We start from the raw sequence: 20,376 nt of genomic DNA on the forward strand, positions 1-20,376 counted from the left end.
TAAAACATCCCTTTCCTATGATCTCCAAAGCCATATATGACCATTTTACGCAATGTTTCCCAGTGTGCTGATCGATTACACAACGTTTAGATTGGCCGTATTATGCGTTATGCGCAGGCGACATTCTCAGTATTTGGGTTTGTACAAACAGCGCTTAGCCTCTGTTTTCCTGTGTTCTTTCGTAATTTATTCTCGCTTAGTTTTCTTGTCAACATACAATCAAGATATGACTGTACGCAACTGAAGTTCTTAGAACTGCTCGAAAGAAACCGCGTCGCTGGAATTTGGATTCTGATTTTACAAAGTCGCACAAGTCTTGTGTCATTTTTCTCACTGGTTAGTTGTGACGCTGTCCTAATACATACGGAACCAGCGCGTTCGCTTACGCTCAATGGAGTTTCTGCTGAAACAGGATGTGTAATTACGTGCAAGCAGAATGCGGAAGCATTTGCTTACAAACTGAAACGACCATGTTTGCACTAAGGAGACACTGCGTGTATTCGCACGCTGTAAGTGGGGAAGCAGAGGGAGCTGGGTCAATTTGCCGCAAAAAAGTTAGAAAAAGAAAATGTGCTGTCTAGCGCATTGTATTATTAGTAGAGCATGTCGTGAATAAGAAACATATGTTCTATCAACCAAAAAAGTTTACGGGCCATGGGGTCTGAGAAAACGCTAAATATCCGAGCAGCCTTTTAAAATAGCCAGTGAAACCGTGCATCACAATGTTGTTCGCATATACCAGTAGAGGCTGGCAATGGGAATACCAGGCTGCGTTTTGAGGCTGCGGAGGTATTCAGCTTTTTGTCAGATCCCTTGGTCCGTAAACTTTCCTTATTTTTTACGTTATTACTGCTGATAATCTCGCAATAGAAATATCAGCCAACTGATATTGTAAGATATGAACGTTTAAACAGGAATGATAGCCAAAATTGTTTGCTGTGTTCATGGAGTTTTAACTTTAGGGCCACAAAAAGCCTTGGTTCCATTTCTAAATCCCAAGATGTTCTCTAAGCAGTCGTTGTGTTCTCCTGAGCTGTCGAATGATTGAAAATCACGAACGTTTTCCCGTATTTATAGATGTATGACCACACTTTGAATAAAACTACAGTCCACCCCCCCCCCCCCCCCAACATCTATATCCACTGCGTTCTTTGAACCTACTGCTCATCTAACCAGTTGTGCCCACGAATTGTCACAGTATAGAACGACAGCCGACCTTTAGTTATTGTAGGCATTGAGTGCGAGTCTTCAACCGTAAGAGGCTCGACGACCGCGCGTTCTCAGAAGACTGTTCGTATACCTCTTTTTTTTTCAGTCACCAATTCTGTTATGCGCGATGAGGACAGAACAGAGATGACCCTTAACATAAGTAAACCATGAAAAAATTGCTGCAAAAAAGAATCGATGTTGTTTGTTTTAAAACGGTAAACGTTCAGTAACATTAATGTTTTATATAGGCCTTTCTTTTTTTTGAATATGCAACTGTTATAGAACAGTGTTATATGCGCCACAAAAATTGACGCGACAGTAATTCGCAGCACAGTTTAAAAACGTACAGTAAAGGCTCCTAGGTATTTATCAAAAACTATGACATCTGGATAGTGAGTGGAAGCCCTTCTTAACTAAACAACACCAGTGCAGACTAAATTGCAGGTGGCCGTCAATAATCACGCAGTAAATTGTGTTTCATTAGTGCAATTTACAGCTTGATATAATTGTTTACCTCCTCTTAACATTTTTTTTTACTTTGAGACTTATTTCTCATAGAGACCTGGAAGCAAAGACTCGCGAGATCATATAGTGGCGAGTGGTTCGCAGCCGCTCATCACAACCCCGGTTAAGCTCGTCACTGGGCGCCAAACAACTCAGCAATACCTCTCCTTTCACGAGTAATATGAACGTAAGTACATGCGTTCGTGTTTCTCAGCCGAAGGTTCGTTCTCGTAGGCCATGTATTTTCTTTTCACGTTTATGCTATAGTTTCACAGCGTAAAGTGTTGCCAAATCTCAGTGCTCGTGATTGAGTCAACCGTGACAATCGACCTACTTCCGAAACAAAGTCAAAGAAGCTCGCGGCGAGGATAGTTTTTTTTTCAATGCGACGCCAATGAGGGGACAGGGAAATGATACAGTCGCAATCTTCCATCAACCTGGGGTAGAACTTACGACTGACTTACTGCAGGTCGCCTAACACACTAAAAAAAGAAAGAGAGAACAAACATTGGAATAGCGGTATGATTTATCTTCTAGCGTCAAGTCGAAGTGGGACCTTGAGACGGGCTTCCAACGGTTTGTTTTGGAAATGAGGTTGCAATACAAGCCGAAAGAGGCGATAACTGGTGCGATAGCGAGAAAAAGTATTCCTTTAGAAAAAGTACACCAAGCTTATGTGAGCTGCTATCTCCGCTCAAGTCGGCCATTCGAATGCATGCCTTCCGGCGTATGTTGCAGGAAACATATCACAGTAGACAGCAAGCCTTGTACGATACCTTCCCAAAAAGGTATGGACACTATTACCGGCTCCGGTGACTGAATTTGTACAAATACCGTGTCTCTCTTTCTTCCCGCAGAATGCAACAATACTAAAATTGGCAAATTCTAACTTGTTCACATTCTACGTATTGTATAGTTTTGACGTGTCTGTTTGTTCGCTTGTTTGTAAAAGAAAGAAAAGAACTTAATTTTTTAAATATGTTATTTTACGTGCCAAACCACGAAGTGATCATGAAGCACGCCGTAGTGGGGGACTTCGCAGTGATTTGGACCAGCTGTGGTTCTTTAATGTGCACCTAAACCTAAGCGCAGGGGTGTTTTCGCATTTCGCCCCCATTGAAATGCGGCCGCCGTTGCCGGGATTTAATCCCGCGACCTCGTGCCCGACATCATAGCCACTAAGCAACCACGGCGGGTCACTTTATTCAAAACAAACTCCAGTCTCATACCGGTTGGTTTTAGCTAGCTTACACTGATATGCATCGTTTGGCTAAGCGAATAGGAGCGGCCGGCATCATTCATGACGCCACCTCTTCTACGCATACTTTTATTCAGATATGGCATTTTAAGACCCAATATCAACACGGTGTTGTGTCTGGTGGTCCTTCGGGACAAAGGAGGCCTCATCGGCAGACGGGAAGCTATCAAGTGGTCTTAACGCTTGTCGGTCCTCGCGGCTGAGGAGTGTCACCTGGGACTGAGGGATCAGCAGTTAGTCTCCAGGCTGCCTCATGCGTCGCTAAACGGCAACGTCGCCCTTTGGTGCGGTTCCGTGAATTACCAGCGCCGCCCGAACTACGACGAGGCCCGGCACCGACTGCGATGCGCCATCCTGGAGCCCTTTCGAGACAGCCACCACCCTCCCTGGAAATGGTGGCTTCCGCGAACTGACCGCTATGGAGAGGCGAATCTTGAAAAGGGCCAGTGTCTGGCAATCCCGTGGGGGCGAGATCAACGTTCGGTTCCCAAGGTGTCAACCGCTTCCTGTGTTTGGGGGCGATCATGCAAGATTGGAGGCGTCGCCCGGTGGTACGGGGCGACGCTCATGGGCGAGAGTTTACGAACTCGTCGAACATTGTCATTGGCTAAGAAGAAATAAAATGCATTCCCTCGTCGTGTGAAAGAGGTAAACGGAAGGGATAAAACAGCGGGACTTGAGTTTTGTGAGAATGCTTCAACATGTAGAGAGGCTCGACCATGTAGAACGCTCGGAGATGTAAACGCTACTACATGCAAAGATGTTAGCACGTGGACAGCTCCAATATCATGAAGCCCTTCTTGTAAATTACCACATGTACATTTGTATATAAACCAGTTTTCTAATCTCCCTGGATATCTCCTCCTCTTGGCACCTGGCACGGCACCAACCAATGGCACCTTCGTGGCCGCTCGGACTTCGACTGTCGCAACAACTGGGCAATGGTTATGCGAAATTCGACTTCTGAGAGAAAGAAACGCGTATAACGACTGTGGCAGTAATATTGAGCTTTTGATTCACAGCTGCACTCAATTTCACTGCATCTTTTTTACTTCATTCATTAAATGGTGAAGGTATTTCGTCTTATACTTACTAAAACAACGCTGTGAAAGTAAGACGCTCTTTATTGGGACTTTTCTGTTTTCTTATATCCACCTTCGTAATATATTGTTTGCAATTACCAAAATATCCTTATCTCCCGAGCGTTAATTGGTTCAAGGTCATTAAATGGAATGTGCATTTTCTTCATTTTTAAGTGAGCTGCAATAAAAGCCAAAAAGCTTTCAAATACAAATGTAACCGCGCATCGTGCAGGAAGTCGAGTAAGGCTGACTAATGACATTATCTTGATACATGAGGCCTACGGTGAATGCTGCCGTGTTCAGGGAAGTTGGCTATTGCCATATGTTGCTGTTTTGTTTACGGCTAAAATCTAGGTGGGGTGATGAAATTAAGAAATCTGCAGGCGCAAGTTGGGGGAATCAGCTAGCGTAAGACAGGGGTTTTTAAAGATCGGACTCAGAGGGTTTCATCCTGCAGTAGACATAAAAATAGGCTGCTTCTGATGATGATGATGTAGATTTCATATTTTATGTAGCCTGCAAATACACATTAGAGATATTTAATGTAAATTTTCAATAAATTGAAACATAATTTCACTCGGACAGTTTTTGTCTTCCGTCTGTCTTCGCACAACCAACAATGTTAAGTTCTAGCACAATCTTCTAATCAGCTTTAATGTATTTCTGTTGAGTAACTTTACTCATCGAGCTTTAGTCATCGAGTGGACATCCATGGCAGTAACCTCAAAATGCAGTACTCAAACCCGCTGATATTTTTCACGCAGATCGTGCTTGGCTTGCTGCGCTTATCATCAACAGCGATGGAATGTGATGCGCTACAGCTACAGTTTCTAGCGCCCAACACAACGATGGAAAGTCTACCAACTCAAGATGAGCTTCTTCACCGGTCGTGTGATGGCGGCCCTTGCGGCGCTACCCTGTATTTCCTGGAATCTTATCGGCATAAAAGGCTTATCGGCATAAAAGATTACCGCTAGAAAAGAGGCTTCACGCGGACCATCTGGCAGTGGGCATGGCAGCAACGCCACGCCGCAGTACTCAAACGCACTGTTATTTTTCGCGCATGTGAGAAAATGCAACGTCAAGTCATAGCGTAGCGACAATGTTTGATTATACTTGCTGCCGTGCCCACGGTCCCTTGTGGTGTTGTATGAAATCTTTTATGATGTCACAGTTTCTCTGAGGTCCGAACTGCTTCTCGGTGGCGACGTCCAACTGAATCCGGGCCATACGGTGTCGGAGCAACTAAGACCGATAGCTGAAGACATTCAGGAAATTAAGAAGGGGAAAACTGAAATCAACGATAAGCTAAATGCAATAGATGAAAAGCTTGAGAAAATTGGCGGGCTTGAAAACAGCACTAAAAAGATAGCAGACCTAGAAAGCGGTCTTAGGGCTATGGCGAAGAATGTGGACGAGCTAGAAAAAAGAAGCCGGCGATGTAATCTTATCATATATGGTCTCAAGGAGCAACACAACGAAGCAGCTGAATCTTTGCACCATACAGTTCCAAAAGGTATGTTTGAGGATGTAATGGAATTTACTGCCACGATAATCGAAAGAATCCATCGGCTGGGTGCTCGAAAGCCGGGTCATGAACACAAAGTGAGACCAGTAATCTTAAAGCTACTGGACCACCATGACAAAATGATCATTTTCAAACGACGTTCAAAATTGAAGGGCTCAAGCTATTCGATAAGCGAAGGTTTTTCCCAACCTATGCGTGACGTCAGGAGGAAGCTATGGAAAACAAAGAAAACCGTGACCGCCAAGAGAAGGTTACATTAACTTACGATAAAGGTCGGATAAATGGCCGAGTTTTTATCTGGGACAATGAAAGAAATGTCATAGTGGAGTCTGAAAAAAAAAACGTCTAACAAAAATGCACAAGAACGCGCAATACTCGAAACCGTCAACGGTGACAACTTTGATTGTGAACTGTCGCAATACAGTCAATAAAAGCAGAAACTTGAAGCTGTTCTCCTGGCTTATCAACCATACATTGTAGCACTCACTGAAACGAGGCTGCAATCTGGCATTTCAGACCACGAGGTTGTGCCGCCAGGGTATGCGATTGCGCGCAAGGACAGGAAATCAAGAGGTGGAGAGGTAGCGCTACAATTTCATCACGGAACACACAGTTATGTCCATAGCTCTAGATATTGAAGCAGTAGGTGTAAGTTACACATGAAGAATGAAATTACCTGTTAGTGCCAGTGTACAGACCACCGGTTGCTGAAATATCATTTCAGAAGCACTGTATTATATATGCACACACACATACTTAGCGGCAAAAATCTATTATAGCAGGCGACTTCAATTTGCCTCATTTAAACTAGGACTCGCTCAATCCGGCGACGGGGACTGGCAACGTGATCACAGACATGATGTTCACATTTAATCTTGCTCAAGTCGTTACAGTTCCAGCGCGTAACCAAGGCTCTTCGACTTCAGTTCTAGATCTTGTTTTTATCAATGATCATTTTTCAAAACGTCCCTTTAATGTAGACACATCGCAAGGCTCATCTGATAACAAGATTATTTCGTGTTCCTTACAATATCCAAGTCCAGTTCATACAAAAGGCACAACGAAACCGGTACTTGCTTTTAAGAAAGCGGACGACGCTGCTATCATGATGTATCTTGCTCATGAATTTCCTAACTTCTTGGACGTATACTCGGGCGAACACTCATCGGTAGATATGGTATGGACAGTATTTTGAAATGTTGTTAGGCACTGCATAGACACATTTGTTCCGAAACTTATCAAAACTGTGAGAAAGCACAATCCATGGATCACTCGTGAAATAATCCATATCAAGCGCAAAATTAAGCGGTTCAGAAGGGCTGGGAAAGCTCGCTCGCGCAGTACTATTCGGTCGCAAATCTCAGTGTTGTCCAAATCCCTGTAAAGTAAAATGAGTGCGGCGAAAAAACACTTTCTCAGTCACTTTCCGCACAGCTTTATTAAAACGGATCCTCACAAGAATCTGGCGATGCATAAGAACAATACATAATAACCAAGCACCTAACTTATCTCGGGCGGGAAACAGAGAGCCAATCTTTTAACAGCTACAGTCAGTTCATTTTCACTGCTGATAATGCCATTTTGCAAGGTTGCCAACCCAGATAAAATAATGAAGGAACATCCTTACACCCACTACTTCATGTCGCAGGCAGGCGTATTATCACTTTTACTTAACATTGACGAAAAGCAAAGTGCTGGTCCAGATGATATTCCACACGCCTTCTTAAAGCTATACGCTGAACCCGTGAGTACGTTCCTTCAACTCACATATTTAAAATCCGTTCGTGTAGGTCGCCTTCCAGTTGAATGGAAAATTTCAAAAGTCATTCCTTTGCACAAGTCAGGAGACATTTCTTCCCCTGCTAACCACAGACCCGGCTCACTTACATGTCCATCTTGTAAAATGCTCGAACATACCACTCTAAAATATCTAACAAATTATGTCTAATCAAACAAGATACTACACCCTAATCAGGATGGTTTTCGTAGGAGCCTATCGACTATCACTCAGTAAGTAGAAATACTACAGCACTTTGCTCAAGACAGTAACAACCAACTGCAATGATTTAATTTTTATAGATTTCTCCAAGGCTTTTGATCGCGTTTCCCACCTTAAGTTCATCTATGAATTAAAATGCCTAGTAAGAAATGACCCGCTCACGCGCTGGATTGATGATTATCTCTCAGACCGTTACCAGTATGTACAGTATAATAGCTATTTATCAGACACCATTCCCGTGTTATTCAGCGTACCGCAGGGCTCTGTTCAGGCCTCACTGCTATTCTTGTTGTACGTAAATGATATAACTAATCACACTGTCGTAAACATTCGAGCATTTGCACACGATTGTGCACTGTGCTACACAGTTAAAATTGCTGATGACGAAATAAAACCTAATCATTCTATGAACATAATAGCTCAGTGGGGCACAGATTGGAAAATGGTACTAAACGCGGAGAATGCGGTTAACATGAACGTAACAAAGAAGAAATCGAACCTTGTCCTTTCTTATAGCATAAATGGTCTCGTACTACATAATGTTTCACAGTTTAAATATCTGGGTCTCTTGATAAGCTGTGACCTTAGATAGAACGCGCATGTACAGCAAATATCTAAAAAGGCGCTGAATAAAGTGTTCTTTCTTAAACGTTCGCTTACCGGCTTTACGTATGAAACACGACTTCTCGCTTATACCAGCCTCATCCGACCAATAATGGAATATGGTAGTGCTGCGAGGTTTCCGTACACTAAACACAATATTCTTACACTTGAAAGAGTACAAAAGAAAGCTGTGTGGCTTACTTTCAATCGTTATAGGCGTACAGATTCCCCAGCTGAACTTCTCAACTCGCTGGTCTCGCAACTTTGTGAAGCCGAGCCAAAGTGCACAGGTCAAAATTCTTGTACTTGCTGTTACACGATAGTTTCAAGCTGAATCCCTGGTCATTTATTCGATACAACTTTTCCAGACAAACGCGCCCTAAACATCGATTAACCTTAGAGGAATTTTATTGTACTAATAACGCATTTCGTTTCTCCTTTTCCCACAAGCAGTTTGAGACTGGAATCACTTGGATGAATTTATTGTGGTTGAGCCCACGCTAGAATTGTTTACTGAACTCGCGGAAGAAGCTATTTTCCAGCGGAATACAGCGTGTTGCTGGCTGTCTTTTATTCTCTCGTTGATGATGTTGTAGTCCGCTTGTCCCAAATAATAGTTTGTGGAAAAAATTGTTCTAATTGTTCTCCCTAGGATTATTTTCTTTTCTATTGTGTGTATATGCTGTGGTTAGTATCATATTTCTGTGTATTTTATTGATGTATTCACCCGCACCCCTGTAATATTCCCAGTGAGGGATTTACAGTATTTCAAAATAACAACAAAATAAATCTGCAAGAAAGGTGCCAATTTTTTAGAAATTCACATAACGCATTTCAAGAACATAGAAGGCGCACATGGGGAAGGTGGTCTGCGATTGATTGGCTAACACACAAAAAACGGCTTCATCAATGCTTCAGAAAGCAGGTAATAAGGAAGGTACGTAAGGGCAATAACAGACGTAAGTGAACCCTGTAGGAGTGTCACGTGCTGTATGACACAGCTGACCTTGTATGCCAAGAACCCATCTTAGAGCGGTAAACTTCTGTGTGGTACTCTATACGTCAGATAAATGTTGCTATTAGTGCTCCGGCCTCATTTCCGACTTTATCCTGGAAGACGGCAACGTGATGAGAAGGAAAACCCAAATTGCTTTATTTTGCAGTTGACACGATCGCGGGCCCCTCGAATGGTGTAGCATTCAAACTGAAAACTGTGAGATTACGATTAGATGCTTCAAAAACATGCTCAGTAGATTCACCTGTCGCAGTTTTACGTTCTTCAATGCACGTCGTTTGCCGTTGAATTAGCTTGTTAGCGCTGCGTAACCACTCTACAAGATTGACAAAATCGTGTGCTCCACACTTTTCGTCATAGAGAGCTGACAGTGATAGGATTAACGAAAACGAGCGTGAAGGTCGCTGGTAATGCCTAACCTGTCAGCAATCTCCACTATCCAGAAGTGTAGGAGGCAGTGCTATGACTAGGAAAGAATGCCGCAAATATGGCGCCAGCAGTTATGACGGCCAAACAACTCGGTTGCACTGGAATGGATACAGGGCGAATATCTGTGCCACGTCGGGGAAATATTCGCCATTGCGTGCCCTGTCTGCAAGTCGAGTGCAAAGAGGAAAAATAGCGCAATTTGCACCCGCATGACTCAGCGCAAAAATAACGGAACCGAATCTTGCGACAACGCTCCTCCCCTTTCCACGTGCATGGTTCAAATAATGTTTTCGAATGTGCGGCTTTCTTTTTGTTCGCCCCCGCTCTGGCCGCCATTCATACCGGGACAGGTTTGGGGCGGTTTGGTTTCCGAGCCGAAGTCGAGAGAGGCGGCAACGTGTATATATACCTCCAGTGGTCGTCGGCATAGCACACATCCTCTAAGCCGTGTCCACCCACGACAACCTCAGGTACTTCACTGCCAAAGAGAGCCACACCATGAAGTATACGGTAAGCGGAAATGCATTATGGGTTTTGAATTCCGGGCTTCACTGTTGTTCTTCCCAAATTGTCTTGCCCAAATTTGACATCGAACGAGATCTATAGGTACTGCAGAACGAAGCTGTGCACTTAGCAAGGAGCCAGTTTCGGTATAAAAACCTAGCGGTTATTGTCAAAGTAGTATCCTACAGTAATAAACGATCTCTTATTAAACGTTAAACATTCCTTAAGTATAGTAATGAATATGACTTACTTTAGCTCCTTCCTAAATATGCCTTACTTAGTTACGGGAAACGTAGCGTAATCATCTTGCCTACGCTGAATACGGAGGTGTTAAGTGCAGTGCAGTTGGTACTGACATATGTAGCTTTTATCACTGCCATATTTGTTGCCGTGTTTTTGCTCTTCATTTAGTTTCTTCAGAGTAACAGTTTTAACGCTGAAATCTTTATGCTAAAATTAGGAGTAACGAACACAACTGATATGTCGAAAATACATGTATGTATATGCGAGATATGCGTTGTGTGCTTTCCTTCTAAAGCAGGCGGCCGTGGCATGCTGCATATCTTACCCTAAGTTATATTGCTGCCTTCTTCCAGATTGTGTTCCTCGTCTTCACTACTCTCATCGCCGTTGCCCTGGCTGGCTACGCGTATGGTGGCTATGGAGGATACGGACTTGGCGGCTACGGTGGCTACGGCGGCTATGGAGGATATGGCGGCTATGGTGGTTATGGTGGCTACGGAGGGTACGGCCGCGGATATGGTGGATATGGAGGCTACGGCGGATATGGTGGTTATGGAGGCTATGGAGGCTACGGAGGCTACGGTAAATTTGGAGGCTTCTATGGTTGAGGACTATTGGAGTCAGTTTGAATAAAGGCACGTCACGTGCGCAACACATGTCTGATGTTTATATTTCCTAAGGCGGATTTTTCATGCTGTGAGAAAATTTTGCGGAAACATTATCTCAACCACAAGTGGGGAAATACCAACATATAAAGAATATCTGCAAAAAGTGCTATTGAAAGAGATAGTTTTTATACAAGACTGCGACGTCTTTTTGGCGGCCATCTGAAAACATGCCGAGTCTGAATAACATTTTAGTATACGCAATCTTGCCGTGTAATACATTATTCCTGATTAGAGTACTTAGATTGCCTTATAGCGTGTTTAAAAAACTACTGAAGGGGGGGGGGGGAGGATGGATAGTTGAATCACCGTTACAGCGGGACTTTTTTATTTAATTGTTCATCGGAAGTGCCGCTGTTAATATACTCGCGTCATGTGTTTCTCAGTACATGTACTGCTTTAGAACTTTCGCTTCTTGATGCGCTGTGTCATGACACTAGTACTGCTTTGAACAACTCCATTGTACGCGATGGAGCTGAGATTACTCACTGTCGCTTACGAATAACTGCGGCTGAGCGTATGTGTAGATAGTACTGAAATCATCAATCTTTTTGTGCGCACGATTGCCGACACTCCTTCTCCATGACGGTAAAAGTGAGCTCACTATACTTTCCTCTAAACTGTACTATCGGGCGGCTGACAGAACTCATATCATACAAATGCTGCCGCCTCCTCACCTTGTGAACTTTGCCATAAATCACTACTTGATATCGGTGTATGGAAATAAAAGAAACTGTCTCACAGTTAATAGTCAAGGTGGTTGAACTGGGTTAAACACAATGTAAGAAAAGAACGCCCCCAGGGACAATATTCCGCAATGAATGAAACTCGCTTTCTTCGCCAAACGGTATAGTTTTCTAAACAGAGCAATAGTGTAGAGACAAAACTTGCCTAGGATAAAAGGAGGTAGATGGACCCAGTGTAGGTGACGACCGCAGACTGCACGGTAAAAATTAATGAAGTTTGTGCTGATTGGGCAGAGGCCAACTTCACGACACGCCACTGAATTGTTTGCAACTGCTTGGACAGTGGCGACCAAGAGCTTGGAAAGTAAAAATCTATTCTGGATCTGCGCACTGTCGAAGGCAGTGTGATGAAGAAGACGTACACCATGCACTGAAGATGACGCCCACCACCAACAGCAGGAACTTCGTGATTGCTTCACGAACGAACACGCAGAAGTTGCGGTTCAAAGCGCTGCCCGGCGTAACTGTTCAAGTCGCCCGTTCCGTGGTAGTATACCCCAAGGATCACCTCTGCCTGTTCCGGCCTATAAACATCAATGTACATGTAAGAAAGGCGCTCGCTTTTAATAAAAAGATCTTTGGGTGAATATTGTTCTCTTCGAGTGTCTTTAATGGCGATAGAACCTAAACTTTAGGTTAACGGACGTCCTTCTCCTACCACACCCGGAGGAGCAACTGACAACGTGTTCTAATGCGCCGGCGGAGCGCGTTTTAGGACATGAACAATGAATGGCTCACACCCTCGTAAACGCGGGTTCCCCATTGCTTGCGACGACAGAAGATAAGTGAAATTCTACGCTGGAATGATGAGCGGCAATGGCACTAGCTGTGGAAGAAGGCGACGAACGCGTGAGCAGTGGTACGACCGCATTCGCGCGGTTGCGGGGAGCTAACTGTGGAAGACGACGACGACGACGCTCGAGCCGTTGCTAATGATAGGTATTTATCATAATGATGAGAAAGATCTGACGGTTAATTGGCCCTTTCGTTAACTAAACTTATGCTCCTATATCATATCTATCCCATACCACTCTTAACTTGAGCCGTTACCTCATATTAGACGGATTTTTATTATTCTCACGGTTTCGGAGACACCTGAACTTGCGGTTGCCTGAGAATGACTTCCGTTGTGCTGTTTGAGAAACATGTTTTGAGGCAACAACAACAACATAATGTCGCTAGGTACTAGCGCCATGACAAAGAACACAGGAAACCAGCGTTGTTGTCCAACTGTTTCCATCGTTTCCTTGACTTTAATACTACAAAGGCCCCGCCCTTACCCGCAGCTGTAGTCCAGTGGATATAGCGTTATGCCTTGTAGTTTGAGGTCGCTGGTTTGATGCTGGCTGCGGCGGCCGCATTTCGATGAGGGCGGAATACAAAAAAATTTCATTTAGCATGCATTGGGAGCACGGTATAAAGAACCCCAGGTGGTCAAACTTATTACAGAGCCCCCTAGAACGGCGTGCCTCATGATATGATTGTGGTTGGGGCACGCAAAACCATACAATAAGTGAATTTTGTTGACAGTGACCACTGTTATTTCTATTATGGGGCTCTTGTCCAAACAAAGCCTTGCTACTAATATTTACCGGCGTATTTATAACCGCTGCCTCCTTTGAGCGCTTTTAAATTCTTTTTTCGCGTGTGCCGATTCTAGTATTCGAGGCGAAACCGGTGCTATCTGTACGACGCCTCGGTTCTCAATATGATCGGTCATGTCAGTTGTCAGTGCGGCGAGAACAAAAGCTCCAATTTCGGAGCGCACCGTAATAGTGTGTTGATTGCAAAATGCCGTCGGTTCACACGTTTTTAACAAAAAGTGTGCAGTGAAGCAGCATTTCATGAGCGATGTAACCGCATTTAATACCAAGAACAGAAAAAAAATGGAACTCATCAAGGTGAAAATGTTACACATTCACGGCGTTTCAAGTTAGCGCATAAAATCAGGAGCTTTCGCCTATGCATTCTCACTCACACTTTTCTTAGGATTGCAACCGTGTGCGGTGCACTGCATTGGCGAGGTTCTAGTCGTTGTTGCGTGGTCAGGGTGACCGCTAGCAACTTGAGGAAGGAGCCATGATCCATCGAATAGTTAGCGTGCTTGTTAGTTTAGGCTGCAATTCTTTAAAGTCCTGTCATGTTGGCAAATTCGCCATTTTGTAGTCTCTGATTGGGTGTCGGGGTTGCTGCGCCTCCTGATTGGCACAAAAGGACACACGGTGGCAGTTTCGCGGTGTCCAGAATAGCCTTTATGGTTCCACTTGTACAAAGGTCGCAGGAAAAGGCCAGTGTTCCACTATGTTGGCTGCGGCCAGCAACAGACGAGAAGCACAGCCTCTCTGGGTCACCTGTTGGCCGCAAGGCGTATTTTAAAGTGTGCAGAAGTGGAGGTAGTAAAATTTTTTGGGGGTAACTACTCTACTAACCCTTATATGTACCGCAATGTTAGCCCTGTCGAGCACGGTGTCCATTACTGCAAGTTAAACATTCTGACACCTTTTAGTGCGTATAAAAGGTGCTTGGTGTTCCCATAGCTCACACCCTCAAATTTAAGGGGTTGCATTGAGTCGTAGGTGGGGACAAATGCAATTTTCTTGCTTGCCAACTTTTTGTGCCCAAAAGCTGACGACAGCGGCGACAGGCGACACGAAAAGTGCTATAAACAAACATTCGTAGATATCCCTATCAAATACGCGTGTTACATATTTTTAGCACACCAGATAATTAAAGTTATTACATGTATCTGTAATGCGCTGTTCCTCATCGCACATTTACTACTGTCTGCCTGTCGTGCGCCACATTATTTATAGCCGTAAAGGTGGGCGTAAAGATGGGACAAACGAACGCGCCTAAAGGTGCAAAAATATTTGGAGTATGTTTCTTTTCCAATTTCATTAGAATAATTACTCAAGGATTCTGCCAAATTTTCTTTTCCAGCTCCACAGCATTTCTCTCTGTTAAGAGTTTACTTAGCCAAACAGACAGAAGAAGGAGAGAAGACAAATATATTTACTGGGAAATTATCCTACCCTACGTTGCGGAAGAAACACAAGTGAATAGAAGGAATGAGAGAAAGAAAGAATGTAAGAAAGAAAGTAATATGTGATGACTGCTTGCACGAGCTCTAACTGCGCCAGGTGTAGAAGGCATTCGCACAGGCCGAGCACAAGATATGGCAGCAGACCTTTGCGACTTTGAAGAAAGATAACCGAACGTGTAGTGAAGTCGTTTCAGACAAGCCGTTGCAATAACAGTTTCCAATGTCTGTAATGAACTCACCTAACTTTAAAATTTCCCCCTAAAGGACTGGTCTGTTTGACACTTGGCGCGTGTATAACTATGGCGTAACGACGACAGTGTAACGAGGACGACATGAGGACATGGAGATGACTACGCCTGTAGGATGACGGTGGCCTGACGAGGACGGTATGACGACAACCAGATGAAGAAACTGGAATGCCGACGATGACGCGACCACGGGGTCATGAAGACGATGGTATGACAAGCGTTGCATGATAGCTTCTGTCTGATGGCAATGCAATGACGAAGATAGCATGGCAATGACGACATAATCACGATGAATCATGATGGCATGATTACGATAGAATGACCAGCAAGAAATGACGTCGATGAATTGACAAAGGTAGTATGACGACGAAGGGTTGACAACATATGGGTGACGTTACTGAAGTGATGACGATGGTGAAACGACAGCCGGACGCCAATAAAATGATGGCAGTGATATGATGATGACTGTGTGAGGACGACGGGTCCTGACGACGGCTTAATCAGAGTCAGATGTCGATTTCACAATGACGACGATGTAAAGACCGCATGGCAACACAGTGAAGGTACCACAACGAATGCATGTTGACGACTGCATGAAGACGACGCAATTACGACGATGGCGTGACAACGGCACGAAGACAATGGAATGATGACGAGTGTATGATAACAATGGCGTAACTGTGACCGTAAGATGAAAACTGTACGACGACGTTGGCTTGATGAAGATGACAAGAAGAAAGTCGGATCATGAAGCTGGTGTGACTACAATAACAAGAACTTGACGGCATGACGATGAAGGTCTAGCAACGGATGAATGCTAGCGAATGCCTGATTACGATGGCCTGACATGGGTGGCATAATCACGACCTATTGGCTACTGTACGGTTACGAAGCAATGACGAAGGCGGAATAACGACGAGAGCATGACGAAAATGGGATGACTCTACTTGAGACGTGACAACGATAAAACGACAACGAGACGACGATGACATAACGAATCTGCGATGACAACGGCGCGATGGCGGCACGACGAGAGTCGGATGGCAAATCTGGAATGATGACGACGCAACGGCCACGACTGCATCACGACCACGAGCACATACTTAGAGGCCCAAACTATTAGGCAACTTGGGGCACTGAGTTTGGAGCAGAACACGTGACGATGACGAGTAAGATCACGAAGCTAGAACTACGACGATGGAAGGACCTCGAAGGCATTACAATCAGGACCGACTGACCACCCACCGACCGACCGACCGACCGACCGCCCGCCAGACCGAGCGACCCACCAACCAACCAATCCAACCCGCTAACCAACCAGCCCGCTAACCAACTAACAGACAGACAGACAGACAGACAGACAGACAGACAGACAGACAGACAGACAGACAGACAGACAGACAGACAGACAGACAGACAGACAGACAGACAGACAGACAGACAGACAGACAGACAGACAGACAGACAGACACAGACAGACAGACAGACAGACAGACAGACAGACAGACAGACAGACAGACAGACAGACAGACAGACAGACAGACAGACAGACAGACAGACAGACAGACAGACAGACAGACAGACAGACAGACAGACAGACAGACAGACAGACAGACAGACAGACAGACAGACAGACAGACAGACAGACAGACAGACAGACAGACAGACAGACAGACAGACAGACAGACAGACAGACAGACAGACAGACAGACAGACAGACAGACAGACAGACAGACAGACAGACAGACAGACAGACAGACAGACAGACAGACAGACAGACAGACAGACAGACAGACAGACAGACAGACAGACAGACAGACAGACAGACAGACAGACAGACAGACAGACAGACAGACAGACAGACGACAGACAGACAGACAGACAGACAGACAGACAGACAGACAGACAGACAGACAGACAGACAGACAGACAGACAGACAGACAGACAGACAGACAGACAGACAGACAGACGACAGACAGACAGACAGACAGACAGACAGACAGACAGACAGACAGACAGACAGACAGACAGACAGACAGACAGACAGACAGACAGACAGACAGACAGACAGACAGACAGACAGACAGACAGACGACAGACAGACAGACAGACAGACAGACAGACAGACAGACAGACAGACAGCAGACAGACGACAGAAGCAGACAGACAGACAGACAGACAGACAGCAGACAGACAGACAGACAGACAGACAGACAGACAGACGACAGACAGACAGACAGACAGACAGACAGACAGACAGACAGACAGACAGACAGACAGACAGACAGACAGACAGACAGACAGACAGACAGACAGACAGACAGACAGACAGACAGACAGACAGACAGACAGACAGACAGACAGACAGACAGACAGACAGACAGACAGACAGACAGACAGATAAGTAGATAGACTCATAACAGCTGAAGTAGGCAAATAATGCTATTCGCATTCAAACCAGGATTCAGTAATTATTAGCACCGCTTCTAATTTAGCCTGGAACGGGAAACTTTTCTAACAAATTCGACTTACTGTCAAGTGTGGTGAGTTGAATGGATTCGTATAAAGTAGAATCACGAAGCGCCCAAGAAAGAGAGTACTGAGAGAAGAACTGGCCCTGACAGCCGCTGACATGAAACCAGAATTATTTCAAAAACACATAGCTTATATTCTCATCGTACCCCAGCGATCACATCAAAGCAAACAAACAAAAAGCTTGAAAGCTATGAAAATTGAAGCATTTTAACATTTATAAAGCGTAGCGTTGTACAGCGCAGGCGCACTTTTAAGAACAACCAACAGAGAGAAAAATCAACACTGGCATGATAACGATAACAACAAGCCGGCAGGTACGAGTAGCGAGGGCCTCAGTGATCGGCGGGCAGCCATCTTCTATTCCTATAGGAACGGGGCAGTCTTTGGCTATTCAGAAAAATTATCAGTTTTTTTCGGCATAATAAACTATTTTTTTCGCGTACACGTCACTTTGACGTGATGAGTTTTCGCGGTTTTGTGAGGTCGCGTGACAGACCGGCGAAGTGGGCGTAGCCAGAAAACATTGGACCAATAGCAGAGGGCTAATGGTAAAAAGGCGTTGAATCAGGAATGAATATTTTAATTTTGTGCGATTTAATCGTGCATAATCAGTGTGTACACGTTATATCAGATGGGGAGCTATCGCGGCTTTCTTGACATCGCGTGACAGACAGGCGAAGTTGGAATTGACCTGAAAATGTTTTGACCAATCGTGAAGACTGATTGCAGAAATTGGAATCAAAGCAGTTTCCTCAGGACCTAAATAAAGTTCTCACTCACTCACTGGAATCATTTTACGTTATAGCGCCCCGGGTTGGCCGGCACGCTGTTGGCATTGCAACACCAGATTTGAATATGAAGCCCCCTTCAGAGAACCAAAGTTCTCGCGAAGGCTGATGTTGAGCCATCGGTCAGTCTGGTCTGCGTACGATTTGTCACATGAGAACGGAATCTGGTAGACCACCCCTTTGGCGATTGACGCAAACCGAATGTCGTCTCTTGCATTGCAGTTATCTATTGTTACGGCTTTTATTTCCTTTACTCGAGCCTTTAAACAAGCGAGTGAATTTCACTCACCTTGTTCTTCGCAGATAAGACGACATTTACTCAATTCCTGGACGCCGCCTTCTTGAAGCGATGGGACGCCCCATGAATATAAGGAATCTCGATCATTGGCCTGTTTCTGTTGTCGCATTGTCCTGTGGATGCAATTTTGTCGCCCGCTCTTACAATTTTCACCCTCTTTTCACAGGCTGTCGCTATCACAGGATTGACATAGCCACTCATGCAGTTGACGACCTGGGGTGCTATGCAGGATGCCCCGAGTTTGGCGAAACTCGGGATCTTCACGAGCTCTGGCGACGCCCTAAGATCAAACAACAAATGATAACAAGACGAAGTTTGTCCATCGGCACGCCTCCAGTTTCATTGGTTAATCTAGATTCACTCTGGGAGGCTATTATCCCTTGGGCGTTGCCATATGGGCGGTCGACAAACTGGGGCTCACGTGATCATACGGTCGGTGCATGGTCGCGCCTTCTTTCACTTGTTTGTCGTTCCACCGAGTGCATTACAGGCACAAGCAAGTTATAAAATAAATTCATTTAGTACAATAATATTAGTCACATTAACGTGGGTTGTAAGCATTTTAATGTTTCCACGATGTACACGGAATGTGTATTAGACTAATATGTATTTAAATACGTTTCGCGTTATGCCACGAGGGGACGCTCGCCCCCCTCTTTTTTTTCTGGATTCCATTGGCACGGCTCGATACGTGCTTGCTCTAGCATTTCCGAGCACCGATTGGTGTGCGCTTGCTTTTCTCACTGGGTTTCCAACAGATCGCTCGTTGCTCCTTTGCTCTAGATTGGATTGGTGCGGCTCGCTACGTGCTTGCGTTCCCATTTCCGAGCAGAGATTGGTGTGCGCCTGGTTTTCACACTGGGCTTTTAACAGATCGCTCGTTGCTCGCGCTAAAGAAAAGCTGCGAGTAGCGCGCGCATCCAGCTACAAGACGAAGTGAGCGTCGGCTAGCGCATAAGTGGTTTTCCGCGCGCGTACCGTGTAAGCACACAGGAATGCCGGAAAGCAGACATGCAAGGGTCAGAAAACTACGCTTTATTTTCTTTTACTTTGCGATACACCTCCATACTGGCAAGCGTCGAGCGATGGCTTCTAACAACCGCAGGAAATAGTCTTTGTAGTGGCTAGCCCGAGCGATCCGTGGCTTCTAACAAACGCACGAAAGGGTCTTTGCAGCGCACGTGGATGTTGACTGCCACCACATGCATCCCAGGTGGGACTCCAGCATCGGTGCAGTTACCCTGTACCCATCGCTGACGAGGGAGCGCTTCGCTTTTTGACAATAACTTTCTTTTTTTTTGCGTGTGAACGCCCGTGATGCGGTCCGCAAAGTTCACGCTTTGGTTGACTGTCTACCAATTCGGATTGAGGTATAGCCCCGTTAGCATCCACTAAATTTGGGATACATTTGTATGCGGCCAATTCGTCACAATGAATAATGGTCCCCGGTTGAACATTGGCTGCAATAATGACGCCTAGCGTCGCCGCCTTTCGTCGGTCGACTTTGAAAGTCGCAGCACCCCTATGGTCGCGCAGAACATGTCGAAGACCCATGGGCCCCCAACTTTAACATCGCCGTAATTTTGGCGGCTGGCGGAAAGTTGTCGCCCGTCATTACGCGGCCTCGATTGTAGACTTTTGCTCGCCGCGAAGAAGGCACTCATCAATTTGCGCTATC

General features: G+C 45.1%; 2 protein-coding genes across 2 annotated transcripts in view; both read left to right on the forward strand.

Annotated features, from left to right (window-relative positions):
- LOC119455036 (uncharacterized) overlaps nt 1-20,376 on the forward strand; it is a 129,795-nt gene that overhangs the window by 49,014 nt on the left and 60,405 nt on the right. The gene's annotated exons all lie outside the window — the stretch shown is intronic.
- Nucleotides 10,048-10,997, forward strand: LOC119455038 (neuropeptide-like protein 31). The gene is made up of 2 exons (XM_037716558.2): nt 10,048-10,137; nt 10,728-10,997. The coding sequence occupies exons 1-2, from the start codon at nt 10,126-10,128 to the stop codon at nt 10,980-10,982; spliced, it is 267 nt and encodes an 88-aa protein (XP_037572486.1). The 5' UTR covers nt 10,048-10,125; the 3' UTR covers nt 10,983-10,997.

This window comes from Dermacentor silvarum, chromosome 6 (genome assembly GCF_013339745.2).
Source record: "Dermacentor silvarum isolate Dsil-2018 chromosome 6, BIME_Dsil_1.4, whole genome shotgun sequence".
Taxonomy (NCBI): domain Eukaryota; kingdom Metazoa; phylum Arthropoda; class Arachnida; order Ixodida; family Ixodidae; genus Dermacentor; species Dermacentor silvarum.